The 22,160-nt window shown below is 43.6% G+C and overlaps 2 protein-coding genes across 2 annotated transcripts in view; both read right to left on the bottom strand.

The window, feature by feature from the left end:
• pik3c2b (phosphatidylinositol-4-phosphate 3-kinase, catalytic subunit type 2 beta) overlaps positions 1-14,049 on the bottom strand; it is a 139,079-nt gene extending 125,030 nt beyond the window's left edge. The window contains exons 1-5 of the mRNA XM_047024937.1: positions 13,765-14,049; positions 7,904-8,786; positions 7,451-7,551; positions 6,874-7,034; positions 5,727-5,847 (exon numbers count right to left, since the gene is read on the bottom strand). Of these exons, the coding sequence (XP_046880893.1) occupies positions 5,727-5,847; positions 6,874-7,034; positions 7,451-7,551; positions 7,904-8,719 (1,199 nt within the window). The 5' untranslated portion in view covers positions 8,720-8,786; positions 13,765-14,049. The remainder of the gene's footprint in view (positions 1-5,726; positions 5,848-6,873; positions 7,035-7,450; positions 7,552-7,903; positions 8,787-13,764) is intronic.
• A 1,393-nt stretch (positions 14,050-15,442) lies between these two features.
• Positions 15,443-21,430, bottom strand: LOC124470638. The gene is made up of 6 exons (XM_047024586.1): positions 21,137-21,430; positions 16,727-18,430; positions 16,128-16,196; positions 15,933-16,007; positions 15,656-15,722; positions 15,443-15,563 (listed from the first exon to the last, which is right to left on the bottom strand). Coding segments are annotated over exons 1-6 (2,211 nt in total). The 3' UTR covers positions 15,443-15,561.
• Positions 21,431-22,160: the final 730 nt, after the last annotated feature.

Raw genomic sequence — 22,160 nt, 5'->3', positions numbered from 1 at the left:
TGGTTAGCAATTTCGCCAAGCAAATACCAAGAACTTAGCCTGACGTTGTCATACTCATAATTCTAGTCAGAATATGAGTCACAGCCCTCTCCGTTGGGCTGTGACTATGGGGCGTGTGTCAACCGAGCTCGTAAAACAAATGCCTCTTCGCTCAATTGGATAGACCAATCACCAATCAGAGCAACGTAATATGTTGTTTGTTGAAAACGAATTGCTCTTTGGTGACGTTGGTGATTACGTGACTGTTGATCATCTGTCCATCATCGTATAAAGCCCGCCCTGACCATTTCATTGGTCCGCCCAGATCCTGGTTTTATATAGTTTGTCCCCAATAAGAGCCCCTCCAGACCCAACTTCCCAACCACATTTTTTTGTGGGCGGGGATGAGTTGGGCTGGCAGCCAGGCTACCAAGAACTAGGTTGCAGCTTCCCTTGCAGTCTTAAAGAAATTGCCACAGTTTTAAATCTATGTAATCTTTATAAGTAATAAGTAGGCTATGCATTTTTTATATAAAATATACAGAAACATCAGTTGTAAAAATGTCATTAAAAAACGGACCCCTCTGCAACCGACGCAAGCAAGCACACCCTACAATTTCCCCAGAAATTGTACCTTCTCTAGTTATTCTAGTAACTCATCTCATAAACTCATGTGTAAAAAGTTTTTTTAGATTTTCACGCCACAACTAACGCCCACACCAAGAATGGCTCACATCAGACCATAGGGGGCGCCACAGGCCCCGCCCAAATGTCAACTTTTCAAAGTGATGGCTTTGCAACCCCATTGCTCCAATTCTTCTGAAACTTGGTGTACATGCCTCATTTTTCATTTGGAAAAAAAGCCTCAGGACCCGTAAGTTCCACCATGATGGATTTTCCTGTACAGTGATAATTTGGGAAAACTTTCAAAATTCCTCTTCTGTTGAACCAAAGGTCCACTTGACTTGAAATTTTGTACAGATATGTATAATTGATGTATTTCAAAACGTTACTTGGGACAACTGAATCAAATACAACATGGCTGAAAGGGGTGTATTTATGTAAATGTCCACATTGCCTCAATATGTTTGTGTCACTAAATCAAATGTCATTTTGAAGGATGGTTTTTTCAAACCTAATACGCTTTAAGGTGATACCCCCCTGAAGATTCATGCAAAGTTTCACCTTGATATGTGAAAATGTGACTGAAATACAGCTGTTTTAGCTGGGACCAAATCTGACAATGCTTGCCATAGGAGAAACGTCTTATTTTATTTATAAGCCAGGACATATCGCCACTGATGCTAGGCATGATTTGAAATTTCCTTCCATGACAAGTTATGGCACCCCAAATAACCTTTTCAAAGCACTACGAGTAAGCTATTCTTTACAGCAGCAACCCAGTCATTCCGTTGTCACGTTTATATAGGAAATGTACATATCTTGATTGTGGACAACTTTTTCTTTCCCAATCTCAACAAATAGCCGAACACAGCAACAGGATTGACATTGTTTAAAAAAATTACAACAGTAACTTGCTCACTTCTTATGCTCCATTAAAACAATAATTCCCGCGTTTGAAAGCGGAAGCTTTCAAGGGCCAAACTTAAAGATCCTGTAAAGTGGAATTGAAGAGGAGTTTTAAGTTCATCACACCACAGAAGAATGTGTTGTTAACTACCCATCCAAATTCGTATAAAAAAAAACACTGACAAGTATGTTAAATTAGGCTTTGAAATCGTGAGAAAATCAGCAGTCTTCTCGGCTTGAGACTGGGGGGGCGTGTCGCCTGAAGGAGCTGAATCTCCGCCCCCTCAAATTTATAAAATTTAGCAACAACAGCAACTGTAGCTAAATCAATTGCAGATATCAGAACAGACCTACCTGCAGAGTGTTTTATGTATTAATTACTTTGTCTTTGCATCGTACCAGCTGAGTAACAGAATGCAACCATCTGTGATCTGACATAGATGGGTCACTGTGACGTAGATCGGTCGGGTTTTGGATACACCTATACAAAAACTGAGCTGAAAACTGAACTGAAAACTGTTCAACAGTCTAACTCCACATTTCAGTACGACAAAGGTTTGGCGCTTTGCACATGCTTTCAGGAACTCGTTTCACACGTATATAATGTACTGAGAAGCAAATCATGGAATTTGCTTTACAGGATATTTAACAAACGAAAATTCTAGAAAGTTCATCAAAAAAGGTCTATAGGCATCCTATACAAATTCTACGTTTTACATATTGCTGCTAACATTTAGCCTACAATATTTCTATATCACAGTAGCCTAAACTATGGCAGAATCCCAATACTCCCCCTTACCCTTTCCCCTTACCCCTTCCCCTTAGTTTCCCCCTAGCCCTTGGCCCTCGAAACTGAGGGGTAAGGGCTACATATCCCTAAGAAATGGGATGCCACTTGGTTACAGGTACGTCATCTAGCACGTATCAATATCTCCAAAGCAAGTAGTGTTATGCACTGATATTAAACGAAATTTGCTGCTAATGGAGTTTACTTAAAACTGTAGACATGCTAGTCAGAGAAATGCGGGACTGTTGTGCGATTCAGCACTGTAACATTAGCGTACCAAACTAGCGATTTTTCAATTTTCAATTCAGAAAATGACTGAGTTAACAAATAATTTTTTATCGGACTCTCTGGATGATCTGGCCGCCATTGTTGCCGGTCGCGCAGTATTCACATAGCTCTAGGTTTTAAGTAAGCTCCAGATCTTACTTGGTTTTAATACCCCTTAGTCTTAGCCCTACCCCTAGCTCAAAAAGAGTATTGGGACACCACTAGCTCTCACGGGAACGGGCAAAACTAAGGGGAAGGCGTAAGGGGGAGTATTGGGATTCGGCCAAAATCTTGTCAGTACTATGTGGATAGGATGAAATACAGTTGTTTTCAGTCAGTTTGGCCTGTTTTAAGCATTCACCTGGAAGTTGTAAACAAAACCATGCAAATGCATTGAAAATGCTATTCGGGAGCTGAAAAGCACTTTAAAGCAATACAAAACTCAAAGTCTCCAAAACGGATTCTGAAGCCAAAATCTCTTCAGTAGTATATGGATAAGATGAAATACAGTTGCTTTCAATCAGTTTGGCCTGTTTCAGGCATTCACCCAGAAGTTTTACACGAAACTGTCTAGCTATCTAGCTAATAGGCTATACATTGTGAATTTGGTTTCCATGTTGCAATTGAGTAAGGACGTTGTGTTCGAAGAAGGAGAGAGTCTACGAATTTAGAAGATAATTATTGAAGTAAAGGAGCTTTTTTTTATCTTTTAACATTTACATCAACGACCCAGTTTGTGTTTTAGTGCAATACCGCAAACTTCTTGTCCTCAAAAGTAGGTGGCCCACACGTTTTTTCAACATCCGGCAAAGCCTGACAGAATTACAGTCGTTTAAACTTTAACCAAATCTAACAATGCTTGCCATTGGAGAAACTGCGTATTTTCTGATACAATAACTGAATAGTCTAATGTTTAAGTCTGTGAATGGCTTAGTAAGATAAGACACAATGCGGATGTGCAAAGGGTTGTAAATTCTAATCTAGTTAGAGTTATACAGTATATAATTTGGGGGGGAATCTGACAGAAATTACGGTTTTAAGTATTCTACTTAATCCCAGTGTAACTATCTATTATGTACATTTTACATCATTTTGCCATTTTGATACCTATATCTGTTCATTTTTGTCAAAGTAAATCTTCCTATTGTGAAATTACCTAGTTTTTTTGCTTTAAAGCAATAGCAACATGTAGGTGTCTCTCAAAAAATATTAAATATTAGCTGTTTCCAAACTTTTGAAAGGCACTGTATTGTGGACAATTAATACGTGGACAATATGACAGCATATGATTGAAAAATGTCCCATTTAATTCCATTTAAATCCCAACACATTGAAACAGTTTCTTCCATTTGAACTGGAGAGCAGCAGACTAATTGCTGATGTAATAGTGTTAAAAGTTGAACAAACAGTAATTGTTTTAGACTGGGTAACAAAGCCTGCTCTCTTCCCTACACACTGTCACAACACACACAATAACACTGCACAAACACAATAACACAGCCACACAAACACACAAAAACACACACACACAATAACACAGCACACACAGACAATGAAACAGCAGGCACACAGTAACACACACAGACACACAATATAACACAGTCGAGGCCGGGACTCACTCCACTAACTCTGGACAGCAGAACACTGTAGGACCATTGTGAGGGAAAGAGAGAGGAGAGTGAAGGAAAGACAGAGGGTGAGTGTGGGAGAGGAGAGAGTGAGGGTGAGGAGAGAGACGGTAAAAGGAGGAAGAAAGTGAGGAGGGTGGAGAGAACGTGAGAGGAAGGAGTGAGAGGGTGACAGGAGAGAGAGGTGGTGAGGAAGATTTTAGAAGTAGAGGTACAGAAAGAGCTGTTCATGACCTCATCATAGAAATCCCTCTATCTTTATACAGGTGGTGGTTATCGGGGAAACACACTTCCTGTGGCACACAGAGTGCACCAGGCTGGAAACACGCAAACACACACTTCCATACACACACACAAACACAGCTGCAACTACTTACACCGGAAACAGTCTTGCTATTGAACTAGTCTGTTTCCCAGTGAGGTCTATAGAGTGTGTGATGGATGGGAAAGTATGTGCTCTGTATTTAGGGAGGGAAGCCCATTGTGGCTAGAACTGCCCACATACAGAAGTACTACTTGTTTAAAAAGGCCACAATTGAGGCCTTTTTTCATTTGAGACGCGTGTACATAGAGACGCATCCTCAAACATTCTTTCCCATTCCAATACTTCAGAAGAAGAAGCTGACCACTGACTCTGAATTGTTGAATGGTGTTATTCCTATAAGGCTCAGATAGACAAGTCATACTTTCTGGATATACGTACACACAGCAGGTTTGGATACACACACACAGCAGGTCTGGATATTCACATGGCTCCATGGAAGAGGGGGGGGGGGGGGGGGCAGTATGCTCTCTGCTTGGTGTTGGGGGGGGGGGGGGGGGGGGGCTCCAGAGTGGTAGGAGGGCAGTCCCTGCTCTTCCCAGCCAGGGTAAGCCCAACTGGGCTGGGAGCAGACAGCCTGCCCCTCCTGGCACAGAGCGAGGGGGTGGGCACAGAGCCCAGGAAAAGACGGGGAAGATGAGGGAGAGGGAGAGGCTGCAGGAGGGAAAGAAAGGGGTAGGGAAACTGAGGAGGAGGGGGAGAAGGATTTTCCTGTAATCATGCCAAAAGCAGTTTGACATTTGGACTGTGCTATGTGTGCGCGCTTCTCGGCTTGTGTGTGTGTGCTTGTCTTTGTGTGAATAATGTGTGTGATGTGGTGCTTCTATGTGTGTATGTATCGCAACTGTATAGTACATGGCTTCTTGTGCATCAAAAGTGGACAGAAAAACACTGGTCCTTATCAAGAAAATAACTCCCAAAACTCAGATACCCACAACCCCCTGCAGGAGCTGTCTGAGCGCCATCCATTCCCTGTCCCGGTAACGAGGGTGGCACTGCAGCAAACACTGTCTTGGCGAATCAATCCTGATTTTGTTTACCAGTTGACTGGTTATCAGCCTTTTGGTTAGTACAAGCTGACTAGGGACTGTTAGCTGACTAGTCGACTGCTGACTGGTTGGGGTGAAAAGAGGGGGGGTGAGAGGAGGAGAGGGGGGGTTGAGAGGTGAGTGACAGGAAGAAAAATATCCTATAGAGAGGGACATAAACTTACTTGTTGAGGAACTCGGCCTGCCCACATATCTTGAGCAGATAATCGTCCATGTCGATGTGGTCCAGGTCATCCTGAGTGTAGCACAGAGTCTGGTAGATAAGCAGGTCTGTGGTGGACGAGCCTGAGGGGTCAGAGACAGGAGTCAGACAGTTCAGAAAACAGAGACCAGAGGACAGAGGACAGGACTCAGATAGGACAGAGACCAGAGGACAGGACACAGACAGCACAAAGACCAGAGAACAGAGACCAGAAGACAGAGATCAGAGTCCAGAAAACAAAGACCAGATTACATGAGTCAGACAGGACAGAGACCAGAGAACAGAGGCCAGAGACAGGAGTCTAACAGGACAGAGACCAGAGGACAGAGACAGGATTCAGACAGGACAGAAACTAGAGGTTAGGGTTATCATGGTATGATATATTGCTATGCAAAAAGCTTACAATATGTATCGTAGAGTTATGGAGATTTCTTTACAATATGACATGCATTTTATCCTATAGGTTGAGGTACCAACATGCAACCTATTCTGCACCTGCGTCACATATGCATTCACTGCACAATTCACTGCAGGCCAAAATGAGTTTGGCTGAAACTGAATTTCTGTTTCATTATTATTTTTTTTATCGTGTCATGTATCGTATCGTGAACCCAGTATCGTTACACCCATAACATAGACCAGAGGACAGACACGAACAGACAGAAGCCAGAAGACATGGACCAGAGAACATTGACCAGAGGACAGGAGTCAGACAGGACAGAGTCCAAAGGAAAGGACTCAGACAGGACAGGGACCAGAGGACTGTGTGTGTGTAGTTGTGTATGTGCGTGTGAAAGCAAGATGAGTAAAGTGTGTTGCTAAACTTAAAACAGGAGGACCAGCATGTCTGTGCAAAGAGTTACTGGTGGTAACATATGCACACAAACACACCAGCAACCCCCCTGTCGGCGACCCCCCCCTACCAAATGTTGACGTCCATAACTGAGGTCAAATTAAGCCTAATCAAGGCCTTATGGCCCTAGGCCCCACATTTGTTTGGTGCAGGCACCCTGTGCCACCCCCAGCAAGATGATGCCTTGGGCTGCCCATGTCGCCTATGCCTAAATCCACCACTGCACACACAAAAGTAGACACACACCAAGTCTCACCATCGCAGGTGAAGGTAAGAGGTTCTGTGAAGTGGTCACTGATGACTGTGACCTTGATGCTGATCCCCAGACCATGCTGTAGCTGGTCCGGGCCCACACACGCTGACCACACCAGCCCCGCGTTCTTGGAGCGCTCGTTGCAGGGGTACGCTGACCGCAACCTGACCACAACATGACCACAACTATATTACAACCATGTTACGACCACTGCACGACCACAGCTCACATCAGAAGATTGAAACACAGACGGCATTCAACAGCAAATAGTGTGTGGGTGTGTCCGTTCGTGTGTGTGTGTGTGTAAGGACTCCCCACATTCTTGCTTGTGTTAGACATAAGCCTTAAAACGCTTATGCTTTTCATAATCCCCAGTTTAGCTAATTAGGGAGTAATTACACTCACTAATCACTTTAACAATTAATCACCTCATCACTTGGCAGCTTATATTAGCTGATTAACACAATTGCTCAATAGCACCTTTAAACCCTGTAAAGTCACATTGTAGCTCTATAACACAGACTCCACACCCCTCCACAGATTATGTTACTAGGAGCTTTCAGGTGTGTGTACCACTCACACGTCCAGCATGTGACAGAAGGTGGCCACCTCCTCGTCCTTTTCCTCGGACACCTGGAACAGCTCGTAGCCAAAACCGTTCACCCTGGAGCCCAGAGACACCTAGTACACACACAGACAGAGATGGAGAGAAACAGAGGTGCGTGATAAGGAACGACATAAGGGTTATTATCATGCAGTAATACGGGTTATCATGATGTTATCTGTGTCATAGTAAATTAGTATACTACCATGAGGGTTATTATTATGATGTTATCATTCTGTCAAAGATTGTCATTGTGTCATAGGGGTTATTATTATAATGTCATCAGGCTGTCATAAGGGTTATCATTATGATATCATAATGCTGTCATATGGGTTATCGTTATAATGCTATCATGCTGTCAAAATAGTTATCTTTCAGATGTAATAATGCTGTCATAAGGGTTTTCATCATGATGTGTGCCACATGTACCGGGTCAGCTGACACCCTGCGCTGGTTTTTGTTGCTCTTCTGAAGGGGCGTGTACGTCCTGGGAGGGACCTGGGGGGGGAGGGTCTTACTGCGCGCCACAGGTTTCCCTGATTGGTCCCCATTGACTCGCCTCCCCCTGGGCGCCAGCCAGTCCCCGTTGAGTCTGGAGAGGGCGTCGTTCAGGTTGTCGTAGTTCAGCGATTCCCTTGTGGTTAGCTTGGGCAGCTCCTCCTCTGGGGTGAACAGGTTGACATCGCGGGGCACATGGGCAGAGCTCCTGGGGGGCAGGAAGGGGTTATCTGAGGATGATGATGGGGGGAGGGGGTTCCTGGGGGGGATGGCTGGAGGGGGGTCATCCGGAGGGAGGGGTAACCCTTTGGAAAGACTCAGAGCAGAGCCTGAGCCCATGGAGTCCCCGTAGCTAGAACCAAAGTAGTAGTCCTCTTTCCCCGGAGTCTCCAGGATGTAAAGGGGATCCTTGCTGTAGCTCCCCCGGGAAGTGCTAGCCCTGGCTGGGGAAGGCCGGGGCGTCTGTGCTCCCCCAGGCTGGAGGTGGTTGAGGGAGGGGTCCGAGCTTGAGAGGCCCCTCAACAGGCTGCTTCCTCCGGGGGGGCTGGGGATGGGGCGGCAGGGGGGGGGGCATTCTTTAGGAAGTGTGGGGGCTTTCCCACTGTCACCCGGGGGGACCCCCTTGTCCTGTTTGAGGCGAGAAAGGGCATCATATTCCATTTGCAGGGCCTCGGCCAGTACCAGCTCCTTCTGGGACAGACCCAGGGCCTCTAGGCAGCTCCACTCCTTCTGGGTCTGCGCCGACATGCTGTACCCTAACAGGGGGCGCCACGGCCTGGAGATGGGGGGGGCAAGGAGGGGGGGGCGCCACGGCCTGTAGATGGGGGGGGGGGCAAGGGGGGGGAGAGCGAGAGAAGGACTAAGGTAACCACGAAGGAGACATGGGCGCTGGAAAGGTGGGAGGGGAGGGAAGGAGGGAGGGATTACACAAACATGTAAGAAACTGTCACCATGAAATCCATTTTGTCTTCCAATGCACCGACAGGAAGGTTGCACTTACAACGATTTCGCATGCAACACAGCAAACTATCTTATATTGGTATAGTTCCTATCAGTATAGTTCCTATCTTTGTACATACTACATTGTCATCAAAAGTTTTGAAAGTGTGTTTTTCACTCAATACAGACAGTATTTTTGCTTCTTTTGCATGGCTGTGGCCTTGCCTACTCGCAATAATTTTTTGGCCCAGAATGACTTCTTATACTGTCCATTTGGAAAAAAATCTCAGTATCATATTCCTAATTCCCCATGGGCATGATTAACCCTTTGTTTACACACTACATATACACACACAGCTGTAACGCATATTCACACAGGAAGTGCTGTATGCTGGCTACAGTCTGGGTCAGCATTCTTTAGACCCTTCAACCCTCTCTTTGACTTTGAGCGTTTGAACCCTTATACAATGTGCACACACAACATTTATAAAAGGGACCAGGCAGCTCACCCACACATTCCTGTTTAAGCAGTGTTGCTGACTGGTTGAAGTTGAGTTTGCTCAGAATAAGAATTTGGTTTATTCGCCATGTATGTTATACAAACACAGAATTTACTGTGGCAGGGAGATGCAAAACACTAAACATATACGAATCTTAAATTAAGTAAAAGTACAAAAGTATAACTATTTCTAAGAACTAAACAATCTAAGAATAAAACTGCTACTAGAACTAAAACATGATTGTTTGAACAGTTAATGATAATGTGTAATAAATTGACAGTCTGTCAATTACATGTTGCAATGAATGTCTCCAGATAAATTGTATGGATTTCTTTAAATATAGGTCGTCGGTGTTTGTATTTGACATTTAGTTGACACGTCGATTTATAAGCACTTTTCAAATGAATGGTTGAAGTTACAAGCCAGCAGAAGCGATACCAAAAGGTGAAACACTGCAGACTATTGATTGGTCAAAGAATCGCAACACGGGACACTACACAAATCTGCCATTTTTAATTAGCCAAGCTTCTGTTCTAACAGCATTTAAAAGCAACGTTAGTACGGCAGATTCTTGTAGTGTCACTATGATGACCAGCTACATTGCATGGTATCAGCGGAAAACAAACATAGCTAGAAGAGTTGAGCCGGTATCATGCAGTGGAAAAGCGGCTTAATAGACGTAATAGCCTATATAGATATACTGTTGTTATTTTCCTGGCTGGCTGGTAGTGTCGGTGTTATTAATATAGCTGTGTGTCTGTTAAAATATGGTGTCTCTGCACTTTTATTACACAGACAGAACTGTGAGGTTGTATTTGATGATCTTCCACACTTAATACAAACATATAATAAGTAGTGTCTTATTAACAACTATTAATACATTATTATAATATAGTAGTATATTATAATGAATAAGTAGTAGCTTTAAATCTGTGCTGCGTTTTAGTGCTTTTTGAAAGCCTTCCCAGAATGTTAAGGCCAGCTGTGTCTCCATCTCATTGCCCCAAGGAAGCTCACAACCTTTCTGACCTCCTGGTTGCCATGACGACTAGGGCTGCCACCCCCACTGTGCTCACCAGAGCAGTCTTCTCCTGGTTTAGTCTGCCCTCGCTGTCTGTGTGTGTATGTCTGTATATGTTTTATGTTTGTCTGTGTGTGTGTCTACATGTGTGTGTGTGTCCATGTGCAAAAGATAATGAGAGAGAAGAAAAGAGAGAGGTAAACCATCCATGGAGGAAGAAATGTGAATGTGCGCCAAAACGAGAAGAAGGAGGATGACTGGAGACAGGAGAGGGTGAGGAAGACCTAACGGAGGAGAACAAGCAAGCGACGGTCCTTGGTGATGATGACTTAACTTTGACCTCAGCCATCCACACCATCCAGGAGGGGAACACTGTGTCCACTGGGGTCTCTGGTCTCTCTGGCTATGAGTGTAAGATTCTAGGCTAGCTCTATAGAGGCTCCGGGCTGGGTCTAAGACTCCTGAACTGGGGATAGTTAGTTGGGAGGGTGGGGGTATAGATTAATGCAGGGTGACATTGTTGGAGAGGGATTGAGGGAGAGAGATGGATGGAGGGATTGATAGAGGAAGAGGGGGGGTATATTCCACACCCCTGGAATGTACCCCCACTGGTATATAATCCCATTCAATTAGGGATGGGGGGAGGTGTCCCAGAGTGAAAGAACAAAGGTCTGGGGATGGGGGATGAGAGTGTGCTTGGGTGTTTTTGTGTGTGGGTGTTTGTGTGTGTGTGTCACGTGAGAAGGGTCAGTCTCCGACACCTTCACACGGCAGCAGTCCAGAGACAAAAGGGCTGCCGTCATCCACACACGCCCTCCATTTCCCCATCTACTCATCAACACACACACCAAAACAGTCTCTCTTTTCCACCCTAACTGTTGCCAAGCGATGCCACATTGATGATGAAATGATCTGTCACATTCGTCCATCACTGCACCTCTCTCTGTCATCTTGTTTATATGTGTGTGCATGTCTGTATTGTGCGTGTGTGTGCATGTCTGTATTGTGCGTGTGTGTGCATGTCTGTATTGTGTATATGTATCTACATCTCTGTATTGTATATGCATGTTTGTATTTACATTTACATTTAGTCATTTAGCACACGCTCTTATCCAGAGCGACTTGCAGTAAGTACAGGGACATTCCCGAGACAAGTAGGGTGAAGTGCCTTGCCCAAGGACACAACGTCATTTGGCACGGCGGGGAATCGATCCGGCAACCTTCTGATTACTAGCCCGACTTCCTCACCGCGCAGCCATCTGACTCCCTTGTACTTGTGCGTGTGTTGTCTCTTGTGGTGCTCAGTAGTTGCTACTAATTAGACGCGCGTCATAGCGTGATCACAGTTAAACAAACTGGTCTTACAGCTGATCTTATCGCTCCGATGAGACAATGTTGTTGTACTTGTACACTTGTATTGTGTATATGTGTGTGTATGTCTGTATTGTATGTGTGTATGCATGTTTGTATTGTGTATATGTGTGTACATGTCTGTATTGTGTACGTGTGTACGCATGTCTGTATTGTGTATGCATGTTTGTATTGTGTATATGTCTGTGTGTATGTCTGTATTGTGTATGTGTAGGTTAAACTCAGGTAAGTATAAAGGCCACCCATGCCAGCAAATCGCTAGCTTTTCATTGGAGTAGTTGGTAGTGGTCTAACCTCACTTGAGATGTCGGAGGTGGCGCATTCGATCTCGGGTGCGGGCGTATGTCAGCCAAGTGTACCTTTGACGGGGGCGCAGTCGTGCATGTGTGCATGTTTGTATTGTGTGTGTGCATATCTGAATTGTAGAGTGGGGGCCGTATATTAGTTGACAGTTAACCAATAGAGACTACAAATGTCTGCAATTTTAGACTTCTGAATAAATAATTTAATTTAGAAATACTACAGGGAGGGTGGGTAGGCTACTATGTAGCTCTTTACAGCATTGATACCATGCCTGTCTGTAATGACTCATAATAACTCAGCTGTCATCGACTCAAACTTTTCTACTGTCATGGTTCAGGTATAGAAAGCCAGCACATGCAGGTCCCTCACACATAGGCCTACATGGTTCTTGGTCACATAAAACTAGACGATAGTTAGGCTTATAACATTGTCACATCGGAGCGATAAGATCAGCTGTAAGACCAGTTTGTTTAACTGTGATCACGCTATGACGCGCCCCTAATTACTAGCAACTCCTGGGCACCGAAAGAGACAACACACGCTCTAATTCACAATTTTAAGTAGATAAATTGTGCAACAGTCACAGTAAAACCTTAAATTAGTCAACATTATTAAGTTTAGATTCGATCCATGTCGAGCTATTGTCGACTTGTAGCTACATTTTTAGTAGAAGTGTGTTTGACTACAGCATTGTGCTGTTTCGGTTTCCTATGCTACAAAGGTCACACGTGTTAAACGGAAATTAGCGGTGGTCACCATAAAGTTGATCGTACATTTTATGAATGTGCAAAGATTTGTGTGACTTCTCCTCTGAATACAGTTGATGTCAGCCTAATGTTTTTATGGGCCGTTAAGTCGCCCAAGTGTTTGTTAAAATATGAAGACTGCTTTTAAAGTTGTAGGCTTTGGGCAGAGCTACCATAACATTTACACGATAGGCCTATCTGTAACAGAAATAAACTGTCTTTGAATTTAAAATATAGGAACCATGCCATTCAAGTCAATAACTTGGCCTATTGGAAGCCAATCATGCAGTAAAGATAAGAATGTAGGCCGAAATGTTGGGCTAGGCTACTCAAAACACCTGCATCGTCGGAAATGATTCATTTTTCGTCGGCTAGACTAAGAGACAATCAAACAAGACTCAAGAGACAACTTCAACTTGATCAATGGCATACTAGTCGCGTCAAAGGATAACCTGACGTGACTGGAAACAAGCAGACGGAAATAGTGACTATTTACAAATACAGTGACTAGCTAAGTATATTGCCTCCTAAAAGCTTAAGCTCAAGCAGTTCAGTCTGCTTGCTTGGCTACGTTTAACGCCTATATTGTCTTATTTAGCTATTTTAACCAACCATAGCCTCAACTGTAACATTGCTGCGACATATTCAAACAAGCCTACACAAGTGACTGATAGGCTATATATTTATATGTAGGGATGATTAGCATTTGCCAATTCTGTAAAACGTAGTCGCTGGTGGTGGCTTGCTGCTAAGGAAAAGAAGGCTACTGCTGAAGCTAGGGTCGCACACTGCGCTAGTCGGTATTTCACAGCAAGTGGACACCAACTTCACGGATCACAAAATGCATCAAAATATAAAGTGTAGCCTACAAACCGTGTTTGATCATTTATATACCAAGTAAAAATGCCATACCTGTTTTTCCTCTATGGCCGCCACCAACGTACTGGTTCCATAATATTCCCTATATTTTCCTTCCAGCGCTTAAAAATATTGATTAAAATATCGTTGTTTCTGAACTGTAACCAGCAATTTCAAGACAGTAGCCTACTTTCTGCCTTTGGTATTGTAAATATACCAATCATTAATCACGTCGAAACCAGTCCCCCGCCTCCCCGTTTCATGCAGTAATTGTGGAACAATGTCCCCACTACCACGTCCCGGTTATTTTGTCAGCGAGTTGATGAGTACGGGGCTTGAGGGCTGGAGCACGGCAAGAGAATAACATAGGATGCAACGACATCTACCGGCTGTATCACTAACAGGTGTTGTGCTAAAATCTCACTCCCTGACAGAATTCCACTCCCCCACGCGTGAACGTTCCTCATTCCAGGGGCGTTGTTTGACATAAAACTACTGGGGCACAAGCTTGCTGCGCACAATGCACTACCAGGTTTTAGGAACTCCCCTTGCCCCACTATACACAGTTCAGGGACGCTAGTTTGATATCAGCTTTGGCAGGGACATCCGTTTAAGGGGTCATTGATTGCAGAACCGAATTTACCTTGTCACAGTTGAATAACGACTTCAGTGGGTAAAATGGACATACAGTGAACATCAAAGTCCATTGACACCTCTTTCCTATGCAAATCTCACAATTAAAAAATTTAGCTGTAAAACGGTAGGTTTTGAAAAAAAGCTCCACCTTTTTTGGCTCTGGTCTGTACCTTTGCCACGCCCCAAAATTTGCTGCGGGCTGTTCTGTGTACTTCCACAGAATTACAAAGAAGAACGTTTTTCTAGCATATTGAAAATGGACTACGGTGGTAAATGCAGTGTTCCAGGCAGGGCTGGACTGGGACAAGAAATCAGCCCTGGCATTTTTGGCCATGGCAGCCCACCAAGATTATTTATACGATATGCGGAGGCACACAACATACCAGAGGATATATGCGCATATTGTGCTGTTTCAACAATTAAAATAAAGCGCAGTAGCCTACATGGATGAGAGTAACCATGTTGAAAAATGCATACACTCTTTCACTATACTTACAGAGACTTTCATCTTTGGAGAGATGGCTACAATGCCACAATACCCATCTTGAAGTGAAAGTGGTTGTCAAAGAAACATTGCTAGAGATGTCTTTTCAGTGTTTAATGAAAATACTGTTTATACAAACGTGAACATTGTTTATAAAAATAGAAATTAAACAATTAGGTACGATCATAATTTTAATCTTTTATATAATAGCCCAAAATAACCTTTTGTTCTTTCAATGGCCACATGTAAAACAGGAGTGGAGATTAAAAAAACTATTAGATCCTCGTGATTAGACGCTTACAAAATGTTTACACTCAAAAAAACAAGGCAGATTACAGGACTTTGAAGAAGAGAGGGTTCTGCATTTGTATTTGGGCACAATGGAGGTTTTGCAGCTAGGTCAAATCTCCTCTGAAATGACTAATGCTTATAATATGTACAGTTTGAACCGTCTCACAGTCAGCAAAAAATGCAAGAACAGAGAACAACAACAACAGGAAGTATACACAATATATGTATTATCTTATTTACACTAACTAGAACACACCAAATTATAACACAGTAAGTCAAAGTGGCACCCTGAAGTATGAGAGAGAGAGAGAGACAGAGAGAGAGAGAGAGAGAGAGAGATCAGTTAAGGTATAGTTTAAATAATCTTTAGGTGAACAGAGAGATAATAGCTCATTTTGTACTTACATATGCTGAGACAAAAGGCTGCATGGACCTTGGTGCTCTGAGGGAGACAGAAAGGAGCAGTCAGATATGATAGATTCATCTGATACTGTCTCTTCTATAATCAAAATAAGAGCTATTTAGTAAACTCACAATGAAACAAAAAGAACACACGTGAACTCCACATCAGGGGAAGGCAATCCTTCACTCCAAAAATTACCTAAGGGGAGAGAAAGAGAGGCCAGGTGGGTCAAGAGAACAGTGAAAATTTGAATGTTTCAAAAAATTTACATTGATAGTATTGGTGTCTTTAAAGTAATACAATAATGGATAGTTGCATTCATTACAGTCACTCTGTAAAAGTAGTAGGCTTTATGACCATCCAGGTGGATGCCAGCAAGAACACAAAACAACAGTATTGTAAACTTACAAATTTGAAGAATGCCTGTGAAGTCCACACCAATGAAATGCACATCCCTGGAACACCCCTGGGGGACAGGGCAGCCTTAAAAAAAAGAGTTTGACAGACACAAAAAGTGAGTGATACAAACCAATTGCATTATAGCAGGACAGGACTGATGACTAAAAAAATAAATAGAGCTAGACAACAGTCTGATATACATACTGGTTGAGAAAATGTTGAATGGCCCTCCAATAGTCCACAAGAACAAATATGTAGCAAGGCAATGAAATTGGATGAGCAGGAACTTGAGCAACTGAAAACAGCAAGGGCACCCTGAGAGAGGAGGAGAGCAGAGAGCAAAGCAATAACAACATTATTTTCTGTCAACATTTTTTATTAAATCCACTAATTTAACACAAATGTATTTATTTATCATAAATCTCACCTTATAAAAGCAGTTTCTTCATTGATTCGCTCTTCTCTGCAACTCTGTCAATCACTGTGTCAGTTTCAAGGGACACAAGGACATCCTTTTCAATGGCCATCAACATGAAGGCTTCCAGTTTGCTGGCAGACAGGCAACTCCTCAGTCGGTTTTTGATGTAGCGAAGGGTGGAAAATGACCGCTCACAGGCTACCTGAGTTATTGACAGGGTTAGCAGAAACTTGTATGCCAACCCAAGTAGCGGATATGCGTGAGTCAGCATGTTAAACCTGAGAAGGATTTTGTAGCAGCACAGGGGGCACTCTTTGCAAGACACACAGGTTTTGCTTATTATTTCCATCTCTTCTTGGCCATCTGATTCCTCTTCAACTGCTTTAGTTGCGTAGTTATCCAATTGTGATTGTACCAGCCTGTCCCATTGCTGTGCCAAGTTTCTGAGTTCAATCTGTAGATCTGTAACAGTTGCCCTGCTGTCATACACAACTAGACACTTGCTGAGTTCTTGAAGTGCAGATACAGGGAGTGCACCGCCACTGGTCTGGATGAGGGGGAAGTTTTTGGGATGTAGGAGGGATAAATCTGCATACAGAGTGCCATGAGTGAGGAATCTGTGGTGCATGGCCTCAACAGCTGTATCCAGGATCTGGTGGTGAACATTGACCTCATAGGCCTTCTCTGAATCACTGAGGCTTTCATCCTGGGCCATCTCTCCTGGCAAGACTTTCTTCTTCTTTAGCCTTTTCTGAGGTAGTGCTGCCTCCACTTCCAAATCTAGATCATCCTGCTCCTCTAGCTTTTCATTTGCCCAATGGACAAAACAGTCAGCTGCATCTTTGACGGCCGGGAAATCTCTTGCTATCTTTGTAAGTGAATCGTGTGTTGTGGTGACCATCCTATGTGCAGAGAGGATGTCCATTCCTCCGGTCTGTAGGTATTTTGACAGTGGTGAGGTGAACTCAAATACCCGGAGGAATAACTGAGCTGTGAGCACAGTTTCGTATCGAAGTAAGCCGTCTCTGTATCCTCTGGCTTTGTTTCTTGCATTTGATGCAAGTGACTTCAGCTTCATTATGGCAGAAAGTGTGGACACCACTTCAACAAAAAGGCCGCCATCAGGTCTGCCAAAGTTTCCAAAAACTTTCCTCAGGGCATGATGTTTAGCCCACCATCTCGTCTCTCCAATTGTTGAGATGCGTTTGTGCCTCTTGTCCTGGCTCTCGGTCTCCCACACACTCACTCTTGTGTATGAGTCCCTGATGAATACGGCAATGTCGTTCAGCAGGTCAAATAGTGATCCACTTTCAATGACGCTATGGGTGGTATCGGACAATACAAGGTTCAAGACATGTGCATAGCACCACACATGCTGATGGGTGGGGTTTTTGGATGCCATTAATGCAGAGAAACCTCTGTATTGACCCTGCATATTAGAGGCTCCATCTGTGGCGTTTCCAATGCACAGGCCTATGTCCAATTGCAGACTCTCAAGGACTTCTGTTAACAGCGTCACGAACGACTGTCCTGTAGTTGTGCTGCATTGTACGACTGCAACCAGCCTTTCATGGACTGCATCCGTCACAAACCTCAAAATCACAGAACACTGCTCTCTCCCTGTAACATCTTGTGTTGTGTCGAGCTGCACAGAATACATTCCGGCTTTTTTGATGTCTGCTGAGATGCTCTCTTGAATTAAATGCTTGATAGCATCGATTACTGCATCCACAGTTGTTTTGGACAGGAGGGTAATGAGAGAGCCTCTGCCTTGTGTGCCTGAAGCATGGATCTGCTTGCTTTTCTCAATTACACTGCTGAGGTGCTCCTTTAAACACACATCATATTTCCCCAACAATATAATAAGTTCTAGGAAATTGCCATGGTCGAGACTGTTGATGTCCAAGGTGTACGCAGCTTCATTGTGCTCCTGCCTGTAGCTTAAGCCTCTCTTCCCTAAGACTCTCACAACCTCCACCACACGTTCCAACACCTGACGTCTCTTCTTCACCTGCTCACGGTGTCCTTTCAGCTGTCTTCCCTCAAGGAGGTGATCAACACTTGCTCTGGAGCAGTTTAATACAGTGCCCTCCAAAAGTATTGGAACAGTGAGGCCAATTCCTTTATTTTTGCTGTAGACTGAAAACATTTGGGCTTGACATCAAACGATGAATGTGAAACCAGAGATCAACGTTTCAGCTTTTATTTCCAGGTATTTACATCAGGATCTGATGCACAAATTAGAAAATATCACCTTTTTGTTCGAACCCACCCATTTGTCACGTGAGCAAAAGTATTGGAACATATGACTGACAGGTGTGTTTTGTTGCCCAGGTGTGTCCTATTACATACATTATTCAATCAATAAATACCACTGAATGTCTACACTCAGGTTCAGATTGGGTAAGATAGGTTTTGTCTATGCAGACTGTATTCAGAGGTGAAAACAACATGAAAACTGGAGCGCTGTCTTTGGGTGAAAAACAAGCAATTGTGAGTCTTAGAGAAGATGGAAAATCAATCAGAGCCATTGCAGAAACATTGGCCATAGCCAGTACAACCATTTGGAATGTCCTGAAGAAGAAGAAAACTACTGGTGTACTAAGTAACAGACGTCGAACAGGTAGACCAAGGAAAACATCAGCAGTTGATGACAGAAACATTGTGAGAGCTGTAAAGAAAGACCCTAAAACAACTGTTAGTGAGATCAGCAACAACCTCCAGATGGCAGGAGTGAAGGTATCACTATCTACTGTTCGCAGAAGACTTCATGAACAAAAGTACAAGGGCTACACCAGAAGATGCAAACCACTCATTAGCAAGAAGAATAGGAAGGCCAGGCTGGAATTTGCCAAAAAGTACAGAGATGAACCTCAAAAATTCTGGGACAAAGTTTTATGGACTGATGAGACAAAGATTAACTTTTACCAAAGTGATGGAAAGGCTAAAGTTTGGAGAAAGAAAGGAACTGCTCATGATCCCAAACACACAAGCTCATCTGTGAAACACGGTGGAGGTAATGTCATGGCTTGGGCTTGCATGGCTTCTTCTAGGACGGGATCATTAATCTTCATTGAGGATGTAACACATGATGGCAGCAGCAAAATGAACTCGGAAGTCTACAGAAACATTTTGTCTGCCAATTTAAGGAAAGATGCAACCAAACTGATTGGCAGAGCCTTCATCATGCAGCAAGATAACGACCCAAAACACACTGCCAAAACAACAAAGGAGTTTATCAGGGGCAAGAAATGGAAGGTATTAGACTGGCCAAGTCAATCTCCAGACTTAAACCCTATAGAGCATGCATTTTACCTGCTTAAGAGGAGACTGAAGGGAGGAACCCCACAAAACAAACAACAACTGAAAGAGGCTGCAGTGAAAGCCTGGGAAAGCATCAAAAAGGAAGAATGCAAAAGTTTGGTGACGTCAATGGGTCACAGACTTGCTGCAGTTATTGAAAGCAAAGGATTTGCAACTAAATATTAAGTCTTATTCACTTAAATATGTTTTAAGTATATCTGTTCCAATACTTTTGCTCACATGACAAATGGGTGGATTCAAACAAAATGTGATATTTTCTTAGTTGTGCATCAGATCCTGATGTAAATACCTGGAAATAAAAGCTGAAACGTTGATCTCTGGTCTCACGTTCATTATTTGATGTCAAGCCCAAATGTTTTCAGTCTACAGCAAAAATAAAGGAATTCGCCTCACTGTTCCAATACTTTTGGAGGGCACTGTACATATGCCTCAGCACACTGTCTATGTGCCATGCCTCTCTCATGCTCCTCTATTCTTTGGTGCACATGCCTCCAGTCTGTCATGCCTCCAATGAAAGAACTTGGGTCATTGGGCTTGCTAAAAGCAAGGCAAAGAAAACAAAATAAAGCATTACGTTCATCACTATAAGTCAGCCATTTCCATGCCATGTCGTCCGTTCTTGTGAAGAGCCTCTGGATGACAGGGTTTGTGGCATTCTGCTGTGGGTGAAACTTAAAGAATTCCTGCCTTTTTGTGGAATGAGGGCGGCTAAAATAGTCTACAACTGCCTGATCTTCCTGTGACTCCTCCACTCCTACTCCAACAGTCTGACTTGACTAAACATAGAGAAAGAGAGAGAGACAGGAGCATTAATTTCACTAGTGTTATTTCTCTGGTTACCTACTAATGAATAATCATTATTAGCAATTAGAAATAGCAATATTTCACTATTACATGATAATAAATAATAACTGTAAGCTATAACACCTGCAAACTATAACATAATAGCAAGCAAGCTAAAATAACACTGTAAATTGGACACAAAGTCTACTCATAGCGCACACACACACACACACACAAAAGAAATATTAGAACACATGTTTTCTCCAGGGAATACATGTTTGTCTAAATTTTGTTTATTAAGCTGGCTCACAAACAAGTTTTATCTATGTTTTCATGTCCCAAAAAAGCTGTTTACCCATAAAGCCTAATAAATTAATAAAGCAATTAAACACTGACAGCTTCCTCACATTAATGTTGTTCAAATAGCAATAGCAAAGTGATGCTCTTTCAATACACAGTCAACAGAGCTATTTAACTCCCCAAAGAAAAGCTAGCAAATGTTTAGTGGGCTAACTGTTGTGTTAGCTAAAATAGCCACTTTGACCGGGCTCAGTCTAGATTACTCTGTACAACATGTTGTTATAACGCAGGAGCTAACTGTTAGGAAACTACATACTGTGTTCAAGTTTAGGAATCTAGCTTAACAAATATTTCTTTATCAACACAAACTTAAATTTCAACTTCTTACCGCCGCCACTTCGTCTGAGGCTGAGCTCGGCCCCGGGGCCGGGCCGCCGCCAGCGCCACCCATCTCTGCGCTTGGCCTCGGCCACCATTCAGTCACCTCTCCGTCCCCATCATCACCGACATCCTCCTCAGCCTCCGCCGCCGCAATTTCCACCGTCGCAGGTGCTAATGAAGCCGGGCCAGCTGTCGCGGCAAACATGTCCGATATTTTAGCACATGTTGCAGAGTTTGCCTCTAGGGCTTTTCTCTTTTTATCTCGGACTTTCTCCGCGCCTCCTTTCCGTTTTTTCTCCATTTTTCTGTCAGTGTCAATAAGTGACGTGACGTGACTGATTGACAGCCGAGACCCAAGGGCGGGACCTCGGCCCTCTGCTGTGTATGTGATTGGGCCAGGCCCAGCATAGAACTAATCATAATGAGTAATTGCCTGAGACCGCCAGGGACAAAGTATTTTTTTTAAACTTTCAGGTGAAGTTGACAGCCTGCCTGGCCTGCACGCACCTATGTGCCATGGGGGACCTCGGCCCTCGGCCTCGGCTGTGTGACTTGGCCGGGCCGGGCCGGGCCAGGCCGGGCCGGGTCCATTAAAAAAAAAAAATTGTAATAATTATATTTTAATTTTTTTTTTTTTTTTTTTTTTTTTTTTTTTAATGGACCCGGCCCGGCCCAAAATGCCTGCCGGCCCACCGGGCATTGCCCGGTACGCCCGATGGCCAGTCCAGCCCTGGTTCCAGGCTGTACAGGGAATTCTGACACTTTTCAGAGTCTTCCTGAGGAACCAAACACTCGACGGGCTGTGTCTGTGATGTTTGTCTATGAGAAGATCCCTGTGCAGTTCGACCCTCAATTACACATTTGCTCAAACCATTTCACCGAGGACAGTTTTAAAAACCTGGGACAATGCAAAGCAGGATTTGCTATGAAGCTGTTGCTGAAAAGAGGTGCTGTCCGACCTGATGTTCATCACAACCGCAAGCTTTGGTATGATGTTGTCGATAACAGTTACAACGTATCCTGCTTGTATC

The sequence above is a fragment of the Hypomesus transpacificus genome, chromosome 9 (assembly GCF_021917145.1).
Source record: "Hypomesus transpacificus isolate Combined female chromosome 9, fHypTra1, whole genome shotgun sequence".
NCBI classification, from domain to species: domain Eukaryota; kingdom Metazoa; phylum Chordata; class Actinopteri; order Osmeriformes; family Osmeridae; genus Hypomesus; species Hypomesus transpacificus.
This window is presented reverse-complemented; position numbering and strand designations above follow the sequence as displayed.

Excerpts from the sequence above, each read along its gene's own strand:
- LOC124470638 (XM_047024586.1), bottom strand. The coding sequence starts at position 21,430 with ATGGAGAAAAAACGGAAAGGAGGCGCGGAGAAAGTCCGAGATAAAAAG. Across the intron at positions 18,431-21,136 it reads CCTCAGACGAAGTGGCGGCG|GGCACTGTATTAAACTGCTC; the intron begins GTAAGAAGTTGA and ends ATACTTTTGGAG. Across the intron at positions 16,197-16,726 it reads AATTGGATAACTACGCAACT|AATTTCATTGCCTTGCTACA; the intron begins AAAGCAGTTGAA and ends TCCTGCTCATCC.